The sequence below is a fragment of the Choloepus didactylus genome, chromosome 6 (genome assembly GCF_015220235.1).
Source record: "Choloepus didactylus isolate mChoDid1 chromosome 6, mChoDid1.pri, whole genome shotgun sequence".
NCBI lineage: Eukaryota > Metazoa > Chordata > Mammalia > Pilosa > Megalonychidae > Choloepus > Choloepus didactylus.
The window spans coordinates 127,277,298-127,296,901 of record NC_051312.1 but is presented as its reverse complement, the minus strand read 5'-3'; the positions used below and the strand labels follow the sequence as shown (position 1 = coordinate 127,296,901).

Sequence of the window (19,604 nt, the reverse complement as noted above, 5' to 3'; positions counted from 1 at the left end):
TCTAAAATTCCATCTTTAGAGAGTCATTCCTTTGTGGTTGAAGGTAGTATAAAGAGGGTAATTGACATTTTTCAGATTTTTAAGGACTCCCCTCTTTGGAAGGACTGAGAGAGAGCACAGTTCTATAGGGTAGAAATATTGTGGAGAAGGGGGAGGAAGGAGGCTGGGAGGGATAGAGAAGCCCTGATGCTGGAACAGCTCTGCCTGTCTAGATTATGGCCTAGACCTGTCTATGAGGTAACTTCCATGTGCTTTCCATACACACTGGAGAGATGACCATGGCCTTGCACTCACAGGTGAGGGAACATCTAGCAAAATCAGTAGCGAATGAACAAACTGGATGGAAGCCCTGACTCAGTTGCACTTACCGCTTATTCTGGCAGGTCCTCCCCACCCCAAGCCCTGGATAAAAGCTCTTGCTGTCATGGTTGACATGGATCTTAGAGGTGGGCTCCCTCCAGAGTGCACCCTGCCCCGGCAATTCTTTGGCAGCAGCGAGCAGCTCAGAGGTCTCCAGTGTGAGCCAGACCTGGCTTCAATCTGGTTGCCAAGCGCATGGACCGGGCCAGATCCAAGTGAGTCCCGACCTTACATTGCTCCCTAAAAATGAAATCTCTGCATACTCACATATACGAAGTGAGTGGGGTCCCCGGGGAAGGGTGGCGGCAGGAGCGGCGGCAGGGGTGAGGCAGTGAACAGAGATCCCGAGTTGGGAGTCAGGGCCGGGGGGCGGTAATCTCCGTAGGGCTCTGGGAAGTAGGAATCCAGGAGGGCCGGGTAGCTCTGCCCAGAGGAGGCTTCGCAGGAAAAATGCTTAGCGACGCTTGAGGTGTAGACGTCATTTGAAAACTGTTTAGTGTTGTGAAAGTCTGAGTCAGATAAGAAAGATCTTCTGACACCATAGTAACCTGACATAACCGGTGAACCTGTTGCCAAGTGAAAAACAAATGAGCAAAATATTCCTCCTTGTGAGGACAAAGCATCTCTGGTGCAGGTGAGCTTCTCCACATCTGAAATTGTGTTAAAGGCTAAAACTTAAATAGATAAATGCCTTGCAAAGTGTCAAGTATTCCTACATTACCTCTTTTAACTATTTCATGACTAATATGTTCACTCTGTCTTTGGGAATGAATTCACTTTAGATGGCACAATAACTGTTCAATCATCCATTTATTCCACTTACTCATTCACTCACTCAACATACGTTTATTATGCACCTGTTATGTGCCAGGCGCTGTGCTAGGAAGGGGCTAGGCTTAAAGAGATAAACAAAAGAATCCCTTAGCATTTACATTGTATCAAATGAAGCATCCTATTCTGAGCTATGTCTCCAGATACACAGGACCATTAATAAGTGGCTTCTTCTGAACTGCAGGACATCCCCAGAAGACATTTTGTTACATGAGATTCAATCTCTCCAGATAGGGTGATATGTATAAACCCATCCTCAAATCCGAGGTTGGTTGAGCTTCATATTGTAATTCTTTGCTTACTGACCTTTAACACTGTGCCTTGCACTTAGCAGGCATTCAATGAATGGCTCGCTCTGGGGGTGATATGGCTTCCGTGCAGTCAAGTTAGATAGAGACCATACACAATATATTTTCTGGCTTTGGAGAGTCTTGTGTTATTTGCTGCCCTCTTGTGGCCATACTGAACCCCCTCACTCAGCCCACAGGGAACTGCAAGTTTAGCAAGAGTGCACCTGGTATGGAAAGTTTCCCTTAGTGGAAACTGAGGGAGAAATTGAAACTGAGGAGGGTCTGCTTAAAGGCCATGACAATGCAATGGCTACAAAAAAGAACAGTTGTGTTTGCTAAACTCTTTCTGACCCTGTAGCTCTGTTATAGCAGGAATCACATTATGATTTAGAACATGTTCGGGGCTTTGACTCAAGGTCTGTGTAACTGGTGGCTTACAAATTATTTCAGCTGGTGGTGGGTAACCGGTAATTAGTTGAGACCAATGCCATGCACCCACAAAAGGGCTGAGCAGGGAGTGCTTGTCTTCCTCGACCTTCCTCCCAACCACAGAGGACCACTACTGAGTTTTGTCCATGTCTACTCTCCCACTCTTCCACAGGGAGCCAAGATTCATCAAGACCCCATATCCTATTGTCATACAGGATCTACATACATATACAGAATTTCAGCCCTCACTACATGATGTAGCACTTCAGTTCTGCTTACTACTCTTGCACTTGAATTACAGTCATCTTTCTAATTGACCAGTTTCCGTAAACCCAGTAGTATAATATTTTGTTCAACAACTACAAGTAAATTTATTCATTCATTCAGAAGAAATCAAGATTCCCTGTAGGGATGTATAGTACAATTCTCTGTATTCCACTTTCATCTTCAAGTCTATAGCCCCAGACTTCTAATCTGTTCACAAATTTGAAGGCTGCAGTAGGGGTGTTCATCGTAAGCATACTTCCCCAGGCAACATCTGTGCAAATGAAAATTTAAATCAATAAATAAGGTTCTGTTTCATGCCACATATTTGGGCCCATGGGAATGGTTAAGGTTGAGAACAGAAGGAAGATATATAAACAATGCTTCCAGGCTCTCATGTTTAAATTTCCAATTTCCAAATGAAAACAACCACAAAGGGAAAAAAACCTCTGCTCTCTTAAGCATGTATTTCTCTCCTTAAAAACTGGAAGAATGCTTCTGGGAAGCAAAGTTGCAGAAGTTTTCCTACATAGTGGGGAGCAGATGTAACCAGATTCTGATGACAGTAAATATGATTGGGAGACACCTTCAGATTCATGAGCTCTTATATTGCTCTTGCTCCTTTGCCTTGTCCAGCCCTGCCTGCCAAAACCATGGAGAAGGTCTAGGCTACTTCTGAATTCGGGATCTGAAAGGTCTTGTCTACGTGTGTGTGAATGTGAATGAGAGTCTCCAACACTGTTCTTAAGAAAACCCCTTTTCCATCCTTACAGGAGTTTTTAATGAGACAAATGTATTGAAATGAACATAGACCACTGACCTAAGTGGCTGACACACAGTGCAATCCCAGTAAATGGTAGTGCTCCCTCTGCCCTCAGGTCTCGTTTCCTTTCTGTTCTAAAGTAGATGCACAGTCCGTCACATCACAGTGTCAGAACTTTAGACATTTTTAAATTTCATCTGGGGCTTTCTTGCTATTGCCATTGCCCAATATGCGTCTGCCAGGCAAGGGATCAAAAAGGCTGCCTTTAAGATAGAATGTATTCTGAATTCAGGAATGACTGAATGAGGTCCGTCTTCACTGATTTTGTATTTTAAAAATAATTATTTTAAAGAAGCAAAATTTTGATAGTGGTGTAAGGTGATTATATAAGTATGGAAGCCTAAATGCCTGATTTAAACTCAAAACAGAATACATTAATTGCTTATGAATTAAAATACTCACTTGGCATCGGGACAAATGGAGACTGAGAGGAATTGACACTGCCCTGGAAGGCAAAGAGAGAGAAAGTTTTTCGTCTGTTAGGTGCAAATCTTAATTAAAAAAAGATTAAGAATATATTTTACAAGATTCATTTTCTGATACTCAGAAACATTATTTGGGAGATTGGTTGCAAGGTCAATTGAAAGTGAGAGTTTTTTTTTTTTTTTACAAGGGGCAGACTGAAACCAAACTTTTAGATTCTGGTAAATATGCCAAAAAGCACTGGTGAGACGAAATTAAATAATTTATCCTGTGTTTTTTGTTGTTTGCTTTAATATTCCTTCATCACATATGTACTAAGTGATATATATATATATATATAAAACAAGCATAACTAGCATCATGCTGGGCAAATGGCTTCAGCATCAGTTGCTTTTTTACTGTCTCCATATAAAATATAAGCTACACATGACTAAATGGTCCACAGTACCTGGGATAGAGCATGGTTCATGGCAGACGCAATAAGAATATATGGCATATAAGGATACAGTCTTCAAGGAACCCAGTCTGGTGAGCTTGGGGTCTGGGGGGCATTGTGATTTGAACTGATGCATTGTCCTAATCCCTGGTACCTGTGAATGTGGCTTTATTCGCAGATGTGACTGGTTAAGATGAGGTCATACAGGATTAGGGTGGGCCCCAAAGCCAATCCAACCCTGTCCTTATAGGAAGAGGAGGAGATACACAGAGGTACAGCTACAGAAGGAAGACAGCCGCGTGAAGACGGAGTCAGAAGTTGGAGTGACGCAGCTCAAGTCAAGGAATGCCTAGGATGGCCAGCAATCACCGGAAGCTGGGAAGAGGCAAGGAAGGATCCTCCCCTAGCGCCTCCACAGGGAGTGCAACCCTGTTGACACCTTAATATTGGACTTGGCACCTCCAGAACTGTGAAAGGATAAATTTGTATTGTTTTAGGCTGCCCAGTTTTGTGGTAATTTGTTCCTGCTGCCTAGGAAATGAATGCAGACTGTGACTGACAACGAAACATTCAATTCGCGATAGTGTGATAAGAGGCTTGGTGGGGGGAGGATGGGGTGTTGTGGGGGCACCTAAGCTGGTATTAGGTGAGGAGGGGTTGGGGAGCCTGGAGAAGGTGATGTGTACGCTGTGTCCAAGTGAAGGAGAATTGCATGAGTGTAGAGGCTTAAACTATACAAATGCAAATTCTGGATACAAGATGCTCAGACGCAAAGTAAGTGGAAATGTCATGTTATTGAAGTTGAGTCCTTAATGTCCAGTTCTTTGGAGCTGACTTCTTAGTTCCGACCCTCAAGTTCCTACAGACCTTCAGAGTTGGAAGAGATTTTGTAGACCGTCTCATTCAAGCACCCTAAATCCTCCCTATGGATATTAACACCAGGTGCATTTAGCTTCCAGTGATAGAGAACTCAGCATTTGCTGAGGAAGCTTATTTCTTATTTGGGACCTGTGACTCTTAAAAAAAATTCTGTTTTTTCCCCTTAGGCTGAAAACACTTTCCTAGTTCTAATGTTTTTGGTCCACACAGAATGAATTGAACCCTTCTTCTATATTACAGCCCTTCAAATATTTGAAGACAAACTCATCATTTCCCAACTTGAATACTATCTTCTCCAGGCAAAATATTCTCCAACCACTCAGAAGCAGCACAGCATTTAAGAATGGAGACTCTGGGACCAGAACGCCTGTGTTTGAATCTTAGCTCTGCCTCTTATTAGCTGTGTGATCTAGGACATATGAAGATCAAATGAGATATATATGGAGCACTTGGGATAGTGCCTGGTATATAAGTAAGCACTATATAAGTGTTAGCTGTTATTCCTAAGATGCATATTTTATGTCCTTTCAAATCTGTGATATATTCCTCTGCATGTGTTCTGATTTATGTGTTTTCCTGTTTAATAAGTTAATACTTTGAAGTGGCACAAAGAAACTCTTGGGCCAGTGGAGAGTGCAGATCAGAGTCCCCTAACATCTTGAATGGGAAGGAAAGGAGGCAGCATTTAAGCTTTTGTGCTTGGGCACATTTTTCTGTGTTGCTAGGACCCTGTGTTGTTATTCAGTTTTGCCCTCCAATTCCCAGCTCTGTCTGTCCGAATCTTTCCTTGAAGGCCTGTGCCAACGCCTACACCCTTAGCTGCCTGCCTCAGCCCCTTTCCATTTATGAGTAGGGTATGGCAGGGTGGTGCTGCCTGGGGAGATGGCCCATTGCTCTTCTCTCACCTTCTCTCCTCTGCTTCCCTTAAACTCCTCTGCCCAAGGCTAGGTCCAGCATGGAGGCTTATGTGAGAGACAGGGCACACACCTGATTTGATGAACATCAGTATCACTGACTGTCGCAGCTCTGCCTGCTGCCTCTGCCCTCGGCATGGACAAAGCCCAGTCTATGCCACTGCAACTGACGCAGCATCTTCTTACATTTCTCTTTCTTCTTCTGCCAAGGTTTCATTATTACTATGGAACTGCCAGAATTGCCCTCTTCCTAGCCCAATTTTAATAGTTGAAAGCTCCACAAAAATTATGCAATTACACATCTTGTTGATTTTATTTATTATTTGATGAAAAGAGGCCTCCTTTTTAAATATCTGTGTCTCCTATATAATTCTGCTTTCTACTTGCTTTGTAAATTTTACTTTTTTTTTAGTAGTACCAATAAAATATTATCATGCATATTTAACAAATTTTACAAACAATATCTTGAAACTTCTATTTGATAGACAAGAACCTTAGGATATTAAATCTTATTAATCCCCCCTAATTTACATGTATATGCTATTTTTATCCTGGTTCTTTTTATTAAACCTTCAGAAAATAGACATCATCATCATCATCATTTTATTAAGTAAATCTGTAGTAGATTTATTTACATATTCATAATTTTCTTTGCTTATCTTTCTTCCAGTTTGAACTTTCCTTCTGGGTTTAATTCTTCTTCTAAAGTAATCCTTTAGAAAATTCCTTTGTGATAGATGATGTTGGTGGTAAACTCCTTCAGTTTCATTTACCTTATTAGCCTCTTATTAGCTGTGTGATCTTTGGCATGTGAAGATCAAAAGAGATCATAGATCTTTTGCCCTTGTACTTGAAAGATAATACTGCTGTGTACACAACTGTAGCTTTATCAAATTATTTTTCCTTGGCACTTTAAAGATATTATTCCACTGTCTTTTGGCTTTCATGATTGCTGTTGAGAAGTCTGCAATTAATCTCATAGTTATTCTTTGTGACTTTGTTTCTCTTTAACATATTTTCTTTTTCTTTTAGGGTTCTTCAATTTCAGCTCATTTCACCTAGAAGTAGATTTCTTTTTATTTATTCAGCATGGTGTAGGATGTTCTTCATGCATCTGGGGATTCATGTTTTTCATAAGTTCTGGAAAATTTTCAACTATCATCTCTTCAAATACTGCCTTGTTTCTATTCTCCCTATTCTCTCCTGAAACTTTATTTAGAGGACTGTTAGACTTTAACAGATTATCCTATCTCTTATCCTTTCTTTATTTTCTCTATATCCATGATTCTGTGTTCTATATTTGTGTAATTTTTTCAGATTGATATTCAGTTCCCTAATTCTTTCTTCAACTATAGTTAATTTGCTGTTTTACTGATACATTGGGTTTTTAAATATCAATAGGTATATATTTTTTCATTTCTATAAATTCTATTTGATTCTTTTTTGAGTCTGCTTGGTAATTTTAAGTGCTCATTATTAAGTTATTTTGTATTCTGTATTTGATAAGTCTAATATCTGAAGTCCTGGTAGTTTAACTTTATTTTTTATTGTTTATGCTGACTCTCACTCATGATGGTTTGTTTCTTCATGTATTTGGTGATATTAGATTGAAGCCCTTATCTGGTTGACCTTAATATGCGAAAATCTGGGGTCCTAAATTAAGGTTGCTTTCCTCCAGACGATTTGTGTTCATATTTCACAGGTACCCCAGATTAATCATAGTGTCCCAGGTTCAGCTCCCCAACCTGGCCAGCAGCTCAAGAATCAATCTTCCACATGTAAGTCGATTTGGGTGCCTGCCCTTAGGGAAACTGGCCTTTGTGGTGTGCTTACCTCCTCTTAGTTCATTGCCTTGGTTTCAGCTCAATCTCCCCATGGCATCTCCCACCCTAAAGCTTTGGAGATTTCCTTTACTTTCTGCCAGTTCAACAACCCATCAAAATTTGTTTTTGCAGGATTCAGTTTTGTTGTAGGACAGCCCTCCCTCCACTCCCTAGCCATCTAGTATGCCTGAAACAGAATTGAATTCCTAAATATTGACCCTTGATGCAGATACCTTCCTTTTTTTAAAAAACAGCACAAAGACTTTGATTCTTCCATAATTTCCCACATTTTCCATTACAGATTTACATTATAGTAGAGTTGTGTAATTCATAAGCACTTACATGTAAGAATTTCATAAACATCCTGTTAGGCACATGAGCTAAATGTGTTAAACGAATTATCTCATTTAATTCTGTGACAACCCAAGAAGATGAGTAATATGATTCTCATTTTACTAATGGGGAATCTGAAGCACAGAGATAATAACCCATGTTCCTCTCTAGGATGGGTTGTTGTTGTTGGTGGTGGTGGTGGTGGTGGTTGGGAACAAACATGGACCTTTCTGATTTCAGACCCTTCTTCATAACCACCACACCACCCTCCTTTCCAAGTATTTTAATAACTTAAAATTAAAAATAGGAAAGCATTATAATTTTAAAATTAAAAAATATATAACAATTACTTGGAGACATTGAGAGACATTATATAATTGTTTATGGAGCTCACCAAGAGGGCCAGGTGGGATTGGGATACTATAAATATATATTTGGGATATAGTACATATTTCTAAATCCTTCAACAGATATTCTATTTTTTTTTTTTTTTTTGGTCTGTTTATTGAGGTATAATTTGCATATAATAAACTCTCCAATTTTAAGTGTACAATTTGATGAATTTTGACAGATGTATATACACTTGGGCAGATACCACCACAATCAAGATATAAAATGTTTCCATCATATTTGGTTATTTTGGACCCACAGTAGGTCACATGATTTTCCTCTAACTTTGCAAAGAATGTAACATTAATGCCAAATGTAACAGATTTTTGCAATTTCATGTGGTTCAATGTGTATACTTTCTCTAATGAGCGCTGTCTCCTCTATGATGGTTTGGGAAATATTTAGGTGGATAAATATAAAGAGCAATGATAATGCATCACTTCCGTTCATCTCATAGACCACAGAAGCATTCTAAAGGGTCTCCACTAGGACCAGGAAGCGTTTCACCAGGCAGATTTCATAGCTGGCACTAACTCTCCCCATCTCTTTCTCAGATTTTTATAGGGTTAGAAAAACAGGCAAAAGCATGAAACATCAGCATGCCCACTAGTTCTTATTCCCCTTGAGAAGGAAAACTTGCATTCCTTTCTTTGTTTTTTGAGATGTTACATTCCCATGGCTGCCTTTCACCATGTCAGTCCTCCAGAAACAATACTGAAATTAATATTGAAGAGTCCATAACATTTGGCCAAGCAAGATGGTATATAATTTTTATTTTGCATACTGCAAACAACAGGATCCTGCACTGCCAGGTAGCCAAATTTAGGGGTTTATATTTGAATGAAATTTGCCAGTCTGCAACTTCCTGTAGCTAATGCAGCAGCTTTACAGCTGCCCAAAAGCCCTTCCATGGAAATAAGTTAATTTGAACTAATAGGTCACCAAGGTAGTAAAATGATAAGATTAGATGTTTCCCTTGAACACATTTATAGTCATTTTTATGGCTCTATAATAATATTTGTAGGCACCAACCTAGTTGAAGGAATATTTTGAAATACACCAGGGAAGGGATCTATGACTAGCATAAGATTTTTCACATTGCTGTATAATTTATTTATTAATTGTAATGATATAGTTTCAAAAGTCTCTCTTTAACTTAAAGATACTTCTATTAATACTTGAATAATAATAATAATAGCCACTTGTCAATACCTGCTATCTCTCTTCAAGGAATTTGCAGTACTTTATACATTTAATTTCTCACTGTTGTCATATCTATGGTTGGGGAGGAGCAGATGGAGCCATTTAAATTATATTAAACAATCTAACACTGCATTTTAATATATTAATTTAGACCCATAGTAGGTCACATGATTTTCCTCTAACTTTGCAAAGAATGTAACATTAATGCCAAATGTGACAGATTTTAAATGGATACTCATGTCAGGTTGGAACACCTTCTTCCCCTAAAAGAAAATGGCATAGAGAATTAGATGCCATAGTTAATGTGACAAGTGTGTACTAGAACAAGTGGTATTATGATTGATGTGAAAGGGCTACGGTGATTAAACCATGCCAAATATGTTCTAATAAATCTTATTATTTTGTAAAGTTTGAAACAGGTTTTTATTTATGAGCCACTTATCTAAATTGCAAAGTAATTTAAACCTAAATTAGAAAAATACTCTGTGAAGAACAGAAACTATAGTTATGATCACCTACTATGTGCCGGGTGCTTTATATAATGTTCTCTTATTATAAATTAGATATTTATCATGTCAGTTCTACAAAAAAGGAAACTAAACATCAGAGAAGTTAAGTTACATGCCCAAGGTCACTTTTCCAGTTTGCTAATGATGCCAGATTGCAAAACACCAGAAATGGATTGGCTTTTATAAAGGGGGTTTATTTGGTTACATAGCTACAGTTTTTAGGCCATAAAGTTTCCAAGGTAACACATCAACAATCGGGTACCTTCCCTGGAGATGGCCAGTGGCGTCCAGAAAACCTTTGTTAGCTAGGAAGGCTCGTGGCTGGCGTCTGCTCCAAGTTCTGGTTTCAAAATGGCTCTTCTCCCAGGACATTCCTCTCTAAACCACAGCTCCTCTTTAAAATGTCATTCTCAGTTGCTCTTGGGGGCATTTGTCCTCTCTTAGCTTCTCTGGAGCAAGAGTCTGCTTTCAACGGCTCCCTTCAAACTGTCTCTCATCTACAGCTCCTCTCTCAGCTCCTGTGAGTTCTTCAAAGTGTCCCTCTTGGCTGTAGCAAGCTCACTCCTTCTGTCTGAGCTTTTATAGGGCTCCAGTAAACTAATCAAGGCCACGCTGAATGGGCGGGGTCACGTCTCCCTGGAAATTGTCTAATCAGAGTTATCACCCACAGTTGGGTGGGTCGCATCTCCATGGAAACACTCAAAGAATTACAATCTAATCAACACTAATACGTCTGCCCACACAAGATTGCATAAAAGATAATGGCGTTTTGGGGGACATAATACATTCAAACTGCCACAGTCACCCATCTGGTAAGTTACAGAACTAGGGTTTAAATCCAAGACTCTCTGACTCTCAAGTTTATGCTCCTTCTACCTCTCAATAACCTAACAGGTAAGTTCTCTGCACTAGCGGCTCAATCAAACCCCAGATCTTTTTTGGACACCTTTGATGTGCAAGGTGCAGCTAAGTGCTATAGGTGCTAGAAAAAAATGCAATTGTTGGGCTTACGCTAGAATCTACTTAGGGAGACAAGACTTTTGGGTTAAATTAAATATGGCCACAAGTTCCTTGCAGCTTCTCCCATCAAGAGGTGGAGCCTATCTCTCCACCCCTTGAATCTGAGCTGGATTTATGATTTGGACCAATAGAACGTGTTGGAAGTGATGCTGTGCAAATTTCAGAGTCTAAACCTTAAGAGGATTTACAGCTTTCACCTTTGCCTGCTTGAAATGTAACCCTAACACTTTCTCCTAAGGTAGTCTGTCTAGCTTTCTGGAGAATGAGCGACAATGCAGAAGAGAACACAGGACTCTTAGGCAGCAACAAGTAACTGATATAGACATCTAATACCCAGGAAAAAGTAGCTTGTGGCACAGAGCACTGTGTGCCTAGTTTTTGGGTGAGGGGACCAAGCTCTACATATTCTGGAGGTCGGAAAAAGGGGAAATTGATGCACGGAGGATTTGAATCGGATGCTAAAGGATAAGAGGATGCAGAGAGGAGAAAGAAAGTGAACCAAGCAAAAAGGTGGGAAGGTATGGCCCTTCTTCAAGGAATGATAAGCAATTTGGTCTATTGGGAGCAGAAGTTTCACTTCTGTGATTAAATAGAAATGTATCATGTGCCTACTCTGTACCAGGATTGTGGCAATTTCTGGAAATGTAAAGAGGAATAAATCATGGATTCTGTTCTTGGAGAGCACACAGTTTTATCGGGAAGACAGCTGCATAAATATATATGTAATTAATGCAATAAAAAAATGGGTTGAGAGGACTCACATTCCCTGACTACCTACTGCATGCCAGACTCTGTGTCAGGCCCTTCACAAATGTTATTTGTGTGTGTATGTATGTGTGTTTCATCATTTTTTTGGAAACAACTAACCTATTTGTTTGCTTTATGTATTCTGCATGCATTAAATGCTTACATGCATTATTTCATTAAATTAGCCAAAGGGATAGATTGTTATAAATTATTATCCCTGGATTACAGATTGGGAAACGAATAGACTGTCTGAAGAACTTACCCAAGGTCACCAAACTAGTAAGTGACATAGCCTGGATTCCAACCAAACACTACTTAGGGCAGGTACGGGGGTGGGGTGGGGTGGTGGGGTGGGCGACCGGGTTCGGGTGGAGGTGGGGGTGAGTTACCACCTTAGGGAAGTGCGATGCAGCACGTCATAATGTGTGTGATATCTGAGCCTAGTTTTGGAGGATGAAAGGAAATCAGAAAGCAGATAGGACCTGGGGTGTCATAGTCAGGGAGAAAAGCAAACGATCGGATGTGTGGGACAGCAAGTCACAGACACGGAAATGTGAGCAGGAAGCGTGAAGACAGGAAAGCTGAAGAGAAGCTGGAGGAGTGTGCAGGGGCCAGATTATAAAGGGCTTTATGAGCCACACTGAGGAGTCTGGACTTTGTCCTTTAACAGGCAATGGTTCTTTGGAAGTGCCCAAACAATGTAGAGCGATGCTGAAAGTGATGTTGTAGGAAATTTAATCTGGTGCTGGAAAGGATGGGTCATAGTGGTTGCTGGGTGAGCGTGTCAGCTTTTGTAGTTGAATAGAGATCCAACGATGAGAGCCTGAGCGTGCCAGGATGTGGGTGTCCAGCAGTCCAGGAGGAGGCTGGCTGGGGACGTTTATACCCTCCTCCTCTATTTGCCATCAGTTTCCAGCCTGGCATAGACTGATGCTGGCCCCGTAGGTGCCAAGGGCACTCACCACCTGCCCCAGGAGTTGCACTGAAGCAGGGCTCTCTCTTTCTTTATCACCAACGCTCCCTCTGATTCCTCTATGAAAGGAGGCAGCCGGCATGTTTTGCTCATACTACTCTATTTACAAAGAAAATAAACACTACACTCTTAAATGATTTAATTTAACAGCACATTGTAAAGGTGCAATTCTAGGGCCAATAAGAATTTTTACTTGAAACATTTATCCTCAAAAACACTTACCTTGTGTCTACAAAGCCTGGGTTATAGGGGGCTTACTCGTTGTTTTGTGCACCCTGTCCCCATTATCACCGGCCTCTGGCAACAGTAGGTACTGTGCTACTGATGTATGATTGAGACATAAAAGGAGTCGGTGGATTGCCTAGGGCTTCCAAATGTGTATCGGTCAACTGAGATTAAAAGCCGGGTTTAAGTCCTCTGGTGGGGAAGGGAATTTACCATGAAAACATTAATGCATGCATTTCTGTAATACTGAATGTAAATATCTAACATAGAGTCTGATGTACTTTAACTTATGGGTGCAGCAATTTAATTTCTCACTGATAAATTGTCACAGCAAGTTTCTGGAAGTAAACACGTGAAACTCAATGGTGGTACTTCTGGGAGGTAAAAAGAGGGGCCAGGGATAGTGGGAAGGCAGTAGACTTCTACTTTTCAACATATACTCTTTTGTACTGTTTGAATTTTTACCACAAACGTGCATTACTTTTGTAATTAAAACAACTAGTTAATAAACACCAATATTTTTGAGGTAAATCTCTAATTTTTAAAAAATAAGATCCCAAATGTTTTAAATTTCTAGCATATAAACTATTTTACGTCCTTTGAAAGGCCAGCCTGTTTGCAGAATTCCAACTTTCTGTCAGTTTCTTGAAATTTTACTGTTAAAACTCTCTTGCTTAGCACAACACTATGTCCAAGCTGTCTCTCTGAGAAATGATTTCTGTTGCCTAAGTACAAAATGAAACATTTTTTTTTTTAACTCTGGGTCTTGGTGTGCCTTTGGAATGTTATTTGTATTTTTGTAGCTAAGTTAGAACAACAGGAGTGGCTGGGATGCACTGCTGATAAATGGTCCTCCACTCTGGCCAGAACAGAATCTGCACAGAACTTCATTCTGCCCTTCCAGATGGGCTTGCTGTGGCTGTTTTGTTGCAAAACCTGATTATTTTTGCATGCTGTGTGAAAGAGTTCACCACTAGAAAATATTTTAAGTTTCATGACATTAATAAAAACAACACTGCAGAATCAACTGAACAGCTGAAAAAATAAGTTGCTTGTGAAAGGTTTACCTTTTTTACAAAAAAATTTTAAGAAAATGTCTGTGATTTTGAAGGAACAGGTGGTTGGGTGGGAAATACTGAAGGCACCAGAAATGTGCGTCACTTCTCTAAACTGGGCAGGACAGTGTGGGCTGATTAAAGTCCAGCAATAGGCCATTTTGAAAGCACTAGAAAATAAAATGTTCATTCAAATGAACGCCACGAATTCACTGTGTACCTGTATATTCAGATGCCGGCATTTTGAGTTTACACAGCATTGCCTGCTAAGAAAATGTGTTTCTTCTTTTTTAATTCTTTCTGGGCACATGGAGGGGGTTAGTTGGCAACGTTAATATGAAGCAATATGTGAAGCAATGCACTATGAGGGTGAGCAAAAGTTGGGGGAGATAGTCCCAGTGTAGACATTGAGTCCATTTATCAATAACCTATGCCAAATTACAAATAAATGTATTCTTCTGCAGGCAGTTCAGGAAAAGTAGCAAGGGCAAATGAGATGTACTTATTTAAAAAAAATTGCAGCATTCCTAAGACATTATTTATTAATCAAACAGAAAGAGAACAACAGGCACTTCTAACAATATAAGAACAATAAAAATAATATAAAAAATAAAAATCCAAGAAAAATACAATACTAAAGCAGGAAGACACTCATTGGCCCATCTAACGACAATCTGCTGCACTGAAGCAAGCATGAAAATCTTGCTCAAACCAGAAGACTCTGTGGGATGGGCTGAGTTTATGAGAGCTGAACAGATGAAAACTAATTTTATGGCAAGTTTTAAGAAATTGCAGAAGAGGAGGGGTATTTTCTGTATCAGTTGTAGTAGCAGTGGTACCTACTTTCTTTCATTCTTATGTTTTCAGTTCTTTGGATGTCTGAGTCTAAAGCTTACTCTTCTTTCACAAATAGATCAATATAATATATATGTGCTATATTCTTAGTTTTGAGAATATGATGATGGGTGTAATGGTTGCCATTTTTTCCTTGAATTTATTTATGTTCAATTCCCTAGTTTAGTGGCATGGTTAATCAGCTGTGGACTTAATTACATTCTGCATCTTTTTTCTTTTGTCTTTTTCATTTTTTTTAACCACCACCATTAGAATACCAAAGAGAAATAGCACAATAAATAAATTGTTCAAATTTTAGTAGGTTTTGGGGAGGAGTGTAGGTCTTGATTAAAGTTTGATTTCTACATTGGTAAAGGGTTACATCCATTTTTAACATGGAATAGTAAAAATTGGCTTAGTACTTAGGAAACAAGAACATTTGTAATCTCCCTCTCCCAATCTTTCTCCATACCTTCTTAAAAGGCAAGAGCACAAGGAAATTACTTTCCCTTTTCCTTAGTGGCTATTAGCTTTATTAAGGATATGCCTCTAGCAGTTTAGTACGTAAAACCATGGGAGAGTTCTGGACACCACAGGTGTTCAAAGAGCTTCTAAGAGGAGAGCCACCAGAAAAAGCCAGGTAAACTGAGCTGATAAACTCTATGTTTCGCTGGGCTCAGGAACCTCTTCCAGTCCTCAGAAGAGACTGCTGTGGGCTCTGCCTTCTCAAGTGGGAGAAAATGGCATTATACCTCTAGTCATGGGAGTGAGCCATGTGACACAAGGCTCTCTGACCTGCTCGACAATATGTGGTATAGAAATCCCATTTCACCAAAAGGCAAAGAAAGAAGATAAGCTTCAGATAAGAGGAAAAGATGAGAGAGAAATGGGTTGGGTGAGGTAGCCCTTAGGACTCTCTAGGAGAGCAGCAAAGAGGTTTCTGCCAGGTCAGTGTGGTATGTTTTCCTCTTAGGCCAGGGCCATGGAGAGTCCAAAGAGACCAGGGCATCTGGGAGTAGTGAGAATGGCAAAGAAGGACTATGTTTTGGAGAAGATTCTGGGAGAGAACTGGAGATAGGTTTTAGAAGGGAATGAAGAACTTCATGTGTCTAGATTCTACAACGTCTGTGTATCACAGGAAAGGAAGGTCCTGGGTTCTGGTTTGGGCTGGGTGTGGCATCACCTGAGCCGTCTACACTGCAGGGGTGGGTGGGGAGACAGACACGTGGAAAGAGAGCAAAAGTTGTAATTGGGGCACAACATCATGTATTAAACCTGAAGAGTGAGGTGAGGACCAAGCAGGAGGACCTGAAGGAAAGTGGTTATCCCAAAGTTAGTCCTTTCTTGGACCAGAAATATAAATGTAAGAAGGTAATATTATTGCACAGTTGGTAAAAGAAAAAACTTTGGAGTCTAACAAGCCTGGCTCCAAATCCAAGCTCCACTACTTTCTACCTGATTCTCAGTTTCCTCATCTGAAAAATAGATGAATGCCAGCTTCTTAAGACTGTTGTGCTTCTTGTTAATAAATGAAATCAATTTTAAGTGAATAACTGAAATTATTTATAAAGTTCCTATTTCAGAGCCTAGGAGTAAATGGTGGCTGTTATTATTAAGAATCCTTACTTATCCCGGAAAGAACTGAGATTATGGAAGGGGACCTAGGACTGGAAGTCACCTCAACTGTTCCAGCCATATTAAAGTTATTGTCTGAAAATTTGCACTCTACGTAAACATTCTTGTGTTTTATGTGGTTTTTCTATTTCTTGTTTTCCTTGCAAATTCAATCTGAAAAACTCTAATTGAAGCAGAAGAAAGGGGATTAAAGAGGGGGTTCAGCTTGGCCTTGGGGAGAGGTGACAGTGGGGCATACATGCTCTGAGGTCTCAAAAAAGCTACTGAGTCAGAGGGAAAACAGCTGCACCAAAGAGGGAGAAGGGGACAAACTGAGAACACTTATGAGCACTGATCTCTGGTCTGCTTTTCTTTTTTTAAATTAGAGAAGTTGTGGGTTTACAGAAAAATCCTGCATAAAATACAGGGTTCCCGTATACCACCCTATTATTAACACCTTGCATTGGTGTGGTACATTGGTTACAATTGATGAAAGCACATTTTTATAATTTTGCTATTAATTAGAGTCCATGGTTTAACTTAGGGGTCATTGTTGTTGTACAGTCCCATGGATTTTTTTTTTTAATTTATTCTAGTAACATACATACAACCTGAAATTTCCACTTTTAATCACATTAAATATATAATTCAGTGCTGTTAATTATGATCACATGTTGTATTACCATCACCACCATCCATTACCAAAACTCTTCCTTCATCCCAAATAGAAAGTCTACATTTCAAGCTTTAGTTCTCTATTCCTTATCACCCACCCTGTCCCCTGGTAACCTATATTCTAGATTCTGACAATTATGAGTTTGCTTATTCTAATTATTTCCTATCAGTGAGATCATACAGTACTTGTTCTTTTGTGTCTGGCTTACTTCACTTAACATGATGTCTTCAAAGTTCATCCATGTTGTCACATGTATCAGAACTTCATTCCTTTATACAGGTGAAGAATATTCCTTTGTATGCATATACTACATTTTGTTTACCCTTTTATTGGTTGATGGACACTTGGGTTGCTTCCATCTTTTGGCAATTGTGAATAATGCTGCTATGAGCATTGGTGTGCAAATATCTGTTTGAGCCCCTGCTTTCAATTCTTTGGGGTATATGCCTAGAAATGGGATTGCTGGGTCATATGGTAATTCTATACTTAACTTTCTAAGGAACTGCCGAACTGTTTTCCACAGTAGCTGCACAATTTTACATTCCCACCAGCAATGAGTAAATGTTTCTATTCTCTACATCCTCTCTAACACTTGTAGTTTCTCTTATTTTTAAATAGTAGTCATTCTAGTGGGTGTGAAATTTTGTCTCATTGTGGTTTTGATTTGTATTTCCCTAGTGGCTAAAGATTTGGAGCATCTTTTTATGTGTTTTTGTCCTTTTTTTTTTTTCCCATTGTATAGGTTGTCATTTTACTTTCATGATAAAGTCCTTTGAGGTACAAAAATTTTTAATTTCAATGAGGTCTCATTTATCTATTTTTCTTTTGTTGCTTGTGCTTTGGATGTAAGGTCTAAGAAACCACAAGGTCCTGAAGATGCTTCCCTATGTTTTCTTTTTTTTTTTTTTTAATCATCATTTTATTGAGATATATTCACATACCACGCAGTCATACAAAACAAATTGTACTTTCGATTGTTTACAGTACCATTACATAGTTGTACATTCATCACCTAAATCAATCCCTGACACCTTCATTAGCACACACACAAAAATAACAAGAGTAATAATTAGAGTGAAAAAGAGCAATTGAAGTAAAAAAGAACACTGGGTACCTTTGTCTGTTTGTTTCCTTCCCCTACTTTTCTACACATCCATCCATAAACTAGACAAAGTGGAGTTTGGTCCTTATGGCATTCCCAATCCCACTGTCACCCCTCATAAGCTACATTTTTATACAACTGTCTTCGAGATTCATGGGTTCTGGGTTGTAGTTTAATAGTTTCAGGTATCCACCACCAGCTACCCCAATTCTTTAGAACCTAAAAAAGGTTGTCTAAAGTGTGCGTAAGAGTGCCCACCAGAGTGATCTCTCGGCTCGTTTTGGAATCTCTCTGCCACTGAAGCTTATTTCATTTCCTTTCACATCCCCCTTTTGGTCAAGAAGATGTTCTCCATCCCACGATGCCGGGTCTACATTCCTCCCCGGGAGTCATATTCCACGTTGCCAGGGAGATTCACTTCCCTGGGTGTCTGATCCCACGTAGGGGGGAGGGCAGTGATTTCACCTTTCAAGTTGGCTTAGCCAGAGAGAGAGGGCCACATCTGAGCAACAAAGAGGCATTCAGGAGGAGACTCTTAGGCACAAATACAGGGAGGCCTAGCCTCTCCTTTGCAGCAACCGTCTTCCCAAGGGTAAAACTTATGGTAGAGGGCTCAACCCATCAAACCACCAGTCCCCTATGTCTGTGGTCATGTTAGCAACCATGGAGGTGGGGTAGGCGAATACCCCTGCATTCTCCACAGGCTCCTCAAGGGGGCACTACATCTTTTTTTTTTTTTTCCTTGTTTGTCTTTTTTCTTTCTTTTTTTTTTTTTTTAACTTTCCCTTCTTTTTTAAATCAACTGTATGAAAAAAAAAGTTAAAAAGAAAACAAACATACAATAAAAGAACATTTCAAAGAGACCATAACAAGGGAGTAAGAAAAAGACAACTAACCAAAGATAACTGCTTAACTTCCAACATGTTCCTACTTTACCCCAAGAAAGTTACATAATATAGCAACATTTCAGTGAACTTGTTCCTACTACATCCATCAGAAATTAACAGACCATAGTCATTTCTGGGCATCCCCAGAACGTTAAATAGCTTATCTGTTCTTCTTGGATTATTGTTCCCCCTTCCTTAATTGCTCTCTACTGCTAGTTCCCCTACATTCTACATTATAAACCATTTGTTTTACATTTTTCAAAGTTCACATTAGTGGTAGCATATAATATTTCTCTTTTTGTGCCTGGCTTATTTCGCTCAGCATTATGTCTTCAAGGTTCATCCATGTTGTCATATGTTTCACCAGATCGTTCCTTCTTACTGCTGCGTAGTATTCCATCGTGTGTATATACCACATTTTATTTATCCACTCATCTGTTGAAGGACATTTGGGTTGTTTCCATCTCTTGGCAATTGTGAATAATGCTGCTATGAACATTGGCGTGCAGATATCTGTTCGTGTCACTGCTTTCCGATCTTCCGGGTATATACCGAGAAGTGCAA

General features: G+C 39.6%; 1 protein-coding gene across 1 annotated transcript in view; it reads right to left on the bottom strand.

Moving 5' to 3' along the window:
* The window catches only part of C6H11orf53 (chromosome 6 C11orf53 homolog), a 40,194-nt gene that overhangs the window by 1,502 nt on the left and 19,088 nt on the right, over positions 1-19,604 (bottom strand). The window contains exons 3-4 of the mRNA XM_037839797.1: positions 3,400-3,442; positions 628-926 (exon numbers count right to left, since the gene is read on the bottom strand). Of these exons, the coding sequence (XP_037695725.1) occupies positions 628-926; positions 3,400-3,442 (342 nt within the window). The remainder of the gene's footprint in view (positions 1-627; positions 927-3,399; positions 3,443-19,604) is intronic.